The following is a 6,137-nucleotide window of genomic DNA, read 5'->3' as shown; positions in this document are numbered from 1 at the left end:
TCCTCAGTGGTCCAGCCTGGGACATGTCCTCTGGTAGTCCATCCTGGGACATGTCCTCTGGTAGTCCATCCTGGGACATGTCCTCAGTGGTCCAGCCTGGGACATGTCCTCTGGTGGTCCAGCCTGGGACATGTCCTCGGAGTCAGACTGCATGGCTGTTGGAAGGGGTTTAGAAAGATGCCCAGTTTCCCACGCTATGCAAGTTGTGCCCATGGAGTGCTGGGTAACATGACATGTTGTATCATTCATGACTGATATGCCTTGAAGGCACGTTCACATCTGCTCGTGCCGATAGGCTTCATATTAAGTACAGTGGAGGTGGGGGCGGAGAGGGTAAGACATCATGTCATGAATAATGTTGCACTGATCAAGACACTCCATGGTTGTCAGTCAACTATGTTGTACGAACATCTTGACTAGCCGTCTATGAGAGGGTGTTGTGTGTGTGAAGTGTGATTTGTGTCATACCAGACGGATACAATATTCAATCAAAAACAGGATAACAGTGTGGCCAGACTACGATGTCATGATTCAGCAAGTACTATGACTTCAGACATCTCCATATTTGATCTTCTTTTCCTTGTCGTGTGCATGCACCACATCGCCTCCTCTTCTGACCCTGCCTCTGTAATTTGTGGTCGTTGATCTGTGCTGTCCAGGAAAAGCACCCCCTGGTGGCTCTGCTTGGCATGTGAGCAGCCTGTTGGAGTTTTGCCTCCAAAAAGGGAAATTCTCCGGGTTACGGAATGGGTAGTACGGCCTTGGGTTACGGTAAGGGTCCGGGATACGGGACGGGCGTGGACGGACACATGGACGAGCCCGGCGAGACGCATACTTGCGTTTGTAAAGATCCTTCCAGTCACTGGACGTTCCGTCTCGTTCACCGAAGTCCCGTCGGTAGAGGTGTCTCCACAGGGGGTTGTCCGCCGCGACGCAGCGGAAACGTCTGCTGACGGTGGACAGCGTGGCCAGGCTCTGGACGTCCAGGAGCCTCAGGATCGGGAGCAGAACCTCTGGGGGGAGTGCGTCCAGCCCGAACGCGGACGGCAGTGCCATGGCGTCTCTGGCCGCGGCTATTAAAGGGAACACCAGCTGGTCTTTGAATGTCCGCGACAGCGCCCGCAGGTGAGTAAACGCCACGGCTGCACTGGGGCCCGCCCACTCGGCGCTCACAAAGCCGGATGGACTCAGAGATAGTTTGCCCATCGGCGTCGTCGTGCCTGCCGTCTCAATCTTCAGGGTAGCGTTGATAATAAGCTTGGCCCCCATGGACACGGCGTTGAGCATGATGAGGCTGTCCTCGCACAGAGGATGAATGTAATTCAGTCTGTACGCTCCGCCCGCCTTCCTCCAGCCAGCGGGCATCGTCATCGTCGTCGTCTCACGGCCCGGCCCGCTGTCAGAAGGAGAACCGGGAGGAACGACGAAGCCCGACTCCAGCATCAGGAGATGCACGGCCACCATCAGGCAGTCGGCGGGGCCGCTGCTCTGGGCTCCGTGGTGCAGGACCTCCAGGGATTGGGGAGCCTTGCCCTCCTCAGCTTCCATGCACAGCACAGGCTCCCAGGTGGGGACTACTGCCGCTCTCGTCGGCCCCTCGGTTGTGGGTACGTCTTGTGCGTGTGCCGTTGATTGGCTGCTGCTACTAATAGGCTCACCAGGTGAAGGTGCACCGCGTGTTGTATTAATCTGCCGGTGTTGTCGGGGTGGTGACTGGCTGCTACACGTGCTGCTGCTTACAGAATAGGCTGGAGGGGAGGAGGAGGAGGAGATGGACAGGATAACGCAGATTAAGTCTCCGGAAACGATCCCACAGGAGGACAAAGTTTGGAGGACAGAGTTGTCTGAAACCACCAGAGGCTCCCTGCCATTCAGGGACAGCGTGAACTCTGTCTCTGGACGGAGTGCGTGAGAAGGCAGAAGGATCTCCTGAACATGGAGTCTGAGGTCCGCCAGCGTGGGTCCTTCCCCCGGCAGCTCCACTCTGCTAATTTGTCTGTTGATCTGGATGCGTAACTTCATGCTTCCGCACGCCACCGATCTTATTGATAAACAGTGTTGATTAAATTGAAGTTTGGTAGAAGTAGGCTCACACGCTCTCTCTATATATAGCTGCTTGTTGTGTGATGTCATCAAATGTGACATCAGCCTTATTCAAATTAAAGCAAGGTTATTGAAAGTTTAAAATAAATAATATACTATAGCCTATACGTGATGTAGTATAATATAGGATTTTCTTTCTCCCAACTGATATCCATGTTTTATTTTTCTTTGAGTGGATCCTGGACACTTCTAAATCGATGGGACTGTATATAGTGTGGGGTCTCGAGAGCGACACCCCGCGATGGTAAAGTGCGTTGCCAGGGCAACCAGACACGCTGTCAGACAGAAGAAGCCTCGGGCCGTTAGGAACGCCCTCGGCCGTGTGATAGGAAATATATACGTCCCGAATCTCCTCCTCCGCCAGCTGGAGCTGATGGAGCGACCGCACCCAAATCAGCAAGCGGCCACACCCGTCATATAAAAAGGAAGACTCAGTCTACGTCTGACAGCGGCTGGTTCACACACATATGCTCACGGAGGCACGCACGGCACACTGTCGGGGGGTAAGACACACACCCACCTCCACCGAACACACATTCATGTGAATAGCTCTGCATGTCTTAACTGTCATTCTCCTCTCATCACAGGCTTTTAGGAACGGTCCAGGAAATGTCCGAGGGACAGAGACACTCGGACTGTATGAGTAAAATATAGAGACGGGAGTTCCAAGTCCGCATATCGCGCGGCGGGAGGGTGGCAGCCCCGCCACAGTGACAGCGACAAGGACACTACCCAAAATAAGGTCGGAAAGAAACCTATAATTCTTGAGTCTACTATTGAGGCCTGTCTAGCGAACAGGCGCTCATTATATACACCAGGGTGGCAAAACGGCTAGTGCTCTCTTGGAGCTGGAACCCGCTAGAGGAGAAGACCCGCTACAGTTAAAGATAAAGACCGATGACGTCACGAAGCAAGGCAGCGCCGTCACCTCTTATCGTTATTAAAACCACAGCCCTCCAGTGAGGAGCGAGCTATCAGAGACTGTACAAACCTGAGTTGAAATCTAATCTTCTGTTCTCATCCTTCTCCAGGCTGGCGACGACGCCTGTGAAACTTAAATTGTATGGAATATAATTTATGCTGAACCTACGTGGGGTTTATCCTGCATGCATTCTGTATACTTTGCTGCTAAACAAATAAAGAGCCGTTGGAAACTGCTGCAATCCCCTGTTCCGCCTGCTCCTTGACCACTGAGACTCCACAATAGATAGAAGCTTTTACCATACTTCAAAATACATTTTTTACCTCCAATAACTATAGGTAGGCCTACGTAGCACATAGCTAAACCTAATAATTCAATATTGAAACCGTTATTTCACAGAGGCTGAGATTAGAAAGTTCGTAGCGGTCGACAGTTGTGCTCTGCTTGCGCACTAGTAGGCCATTTTCCTACTTGTATGCAACACGCAAGTAGACACTCGACAGAGGGCAGTTCTAGTTATTTTACTGTTATGTTCGCCCTCCTCTTGAATTCATTCAATTGAACGGGGAAATGAGGATTTCTGTGTTTTTGCATCATTTTGTCTTGTTATGACGTAGCCTCGATACTCAGGCTTTCATTTGTTTGACGTAATGATCATTATTTCAATATTTTGTGGGTTTGATATTCCATGTTAAATAACATTCACTGATGTTCATTATTTGAGTTATGTTCAACATCATCTGAATAAATAAACAAATAATTTCTTTCACAGACCCTTTGGCATTACATGATATGGGCAGTATACTGTACATGTAAATGTAGGTGTATGACTGCATGTTTTGGCCAGAAGAAAGAAAGTGCATAACTTATGTAGTCTGGGACAGCCCTTCAACTTTAGCTAGTAGTTAAGGATCTCCAAAAGATTTAAATCTTTGATGATAAGGGGTCAACTTTTTGAGAAAAACCCCAAAACATGCAGCGCGTAGGCAGTTAATCGAACCCCTCGACGTCATCTCGCATCACGTGACCCGTACTGTCTGGCTGACTGGTATGTGTAGTTCGTAGCAGAGCGCAAGAGCGCAAGGCGGCGCCTGCAGATGGGGCTACAACTACAACTCCCCGCAGCAGCGTTTTGTGTCACGTGACGTGTCCATATCCGCCTGCAGCAGTGACAGCCAGCCAGCCAGCCAGTCAGTCAGAGATAACATGTCGGTGTGAATTGGATGTTTCTACACGTTTTCTGGAGGTTCGTGGCGTCAACCGAAGGTCCAAACGCAGTCAGCGGGGACACAGACATGGGAAGATGGGTTCCCGTATCAAGTAAGAAGCGTTAACGTTCTCCCACTTATCATTAAAACAGCCCCCATTGTTGTTTTCATGACAGCAGCGGGTCACAACAGGGCCGTGACTTGTTGTTACAATGCTATTATAGGTGTGATCTATCTATCTATCTATCTATCTATCTATCTATCTATCTATCTATCTATCTATCTATCTTAAAAAAACGCGCACGCACACACAGTAATACAGTGGTTTTCAACCCTTTTGATACCATGACCCATTAGTTATTCGGCATTTTGAGCCACGGACCACCATTTGATGACGTTTAGCCTCCCAGATCCAAAACCAAATATATATTTTTAGTTTTTGTCCACAATTCCATGCTGTATTGTATAGGACAGATAACAGGTAAACATTGATAAAATCGTTCTACATTTTCTAATTGTCTAGACTTTTTGTAAATTAATTAATGTACTAAATGTAGATCATCTACATGTATAATTTAACTCTTGAGAACGTAATATGAAACCAAATGGACTCTTGGTTTCATTTAACAGCTATTTTCTCTCAAGAGTTAAAGATCATATGGTTAATTTGGTTACCAACTCTCCATTATTTAGCCTGGGACCACTTGTAACCCGACAAGGACCACTGGTGGTCCCCAGGCCACTGGTTGAGAACCACTGGTATAGTTGTGTAAAAGTGATGTATGATGATACTCTTAGAGTGATTCCCCCCCCCCCCCACATGATTTGACATTGAAGGCATACTATTTCTACAAATTTGTGTGGCTCGTCTGAGTCGCCTCATCATGAGCATAAACAAGAAGTTGAAGAGTACACTTAGGTCAGCTATGTGTCAGTTCAAATCTCTCAATAATTTACCGTATATTTTACATGATTTGTTCCAAAATATATTTTTTGTTAATTAATTATTGAGGGGCGCCAGTCTCGCCTATGCAAAGCTTTGTGTGTATGAGCACGGAATGTGTTTGTAGCACATAATGTGATGATTTGATTGGCTGATGTATGATGATAAGAGCGCCCCTCACTTCACACAATTGTGATGTTTCTTTTTTATATTATGGAAAAACAAATGGGCATTTCTGGGCATTGAAGTGCCCATAATGTTTAGGTGCAAAGTTAACTTCCTATGCTTTTGCAACTTTTGATTTTGTACAGAAAGACGTTAAACTCACCAACATTGCAGCTGTATGGAAAGCTTGAATTATCCTCCTCCTATCTGCAAAGTATTTGTTTCATAGAAATCCACCGTAGACATGTTATGAGCTACTTTCTGTCAAGAACTTCTGTGCAAGTGATTATTTTTTGTCAGTGTTAGTTTGTGGAAGTGCTTGTTGGAAACCACGTACCACCTGTTTCGAAATTGCACACAATGCAGGAGGCAGCAGGATGTTGCAATATTGAAAACTCTTATTTCAGACATGTAAGGATCTACTTAGAACCCCCTCAAGGAACCAGTTACCCTGAGGGTCCCTAGACCGCACTTTGAGAACCACTGCTTTTATCCATTTGTCGAAAAAGAGCCTGCATAACTGAAGATGTATAATGTATGCATTATGACAGCTGACAGCTTAAACACAGATGATAAATGTTTTTTTATGTATGTATGTATATGAATGATATGAATGAAATATATATCGATCACACACATGAGCAAAACTGAAGATGAACTAACTTAAAGCATCTGTCATTTTAGATTTGAGCTAAAAAGTGTTTATTTTACACTTGACTATTCAAAACTTAACAGATATTGATTGATTAGGCAGAAATGCAAACAGCAACAGAGTACAGTTTTGTCTGAAAGGATA

The 6,137-nt window shown here is 46.7% G+C and overlaps 2 protein-coding genes across 5 annotated transcripts in view; one reads left to right on the top strand and one right to left on the bottom strand.

Moving 5' to 3' along the window:
- Positions 1–3: 3 nt before the first annotated feature.
- On the bottom strand, positions 4–2,022 carry LOC308309654 (F-box only protein 7-like; the record flags this gene model as incomplete). Its single annotated transcript, XM_080755564.1, has 2 exons — positions 4–155; positions 771–2,022. The coding sequence occupies 2 exons, from the start codon at positions 2,020–2,022 to the stop codon at positions 4–6; spliced, it is 1,404 nt and encodes a 467-aa protein (XP_080611690.1).
- A 2,181-nt stretch (positions 2,023–4,203) lies between these two features.
- The window catches only part of dennd1a (DENN/MADD domain containing 1A), a 31,653-nt gene continuing 29,719 nt past the window's right edge, over positions 4,204–6,137 (top strand). For all 4 annotated transcript variants that reach the window (XR_013963403.1, XM_080755307.1, XM_080755308.1 and 1 more), the window contains exon 1: positions 4,204–4,345. Coding sequence is in view for 3 of the 4 variants with exons in the window: in XM_080755307.1 (XP_080611433.1) it covers positions 4,329–4,345 (17 nt within the window). In the remaining variant the exon portion in view is untranslated. The remainder of the gene's footprint in view (positions 4,346–6,137) is intronic.

Source organism: Protomyctophum bolini (genome assembly GCF_963924005.1).
Source record: "Protomyctophum bolini genome assembly, chromosome: 22".
Lineage (NCBI taxonomy): Eukaryota > Metazoa > Chordata > Actinopteri > Myctophiformes > Myctophidae > Protomyctophum > Protomyctophum bolini.
This window is presented reverse-complemented; position numbering and strand designations above follow the sequence as displayed.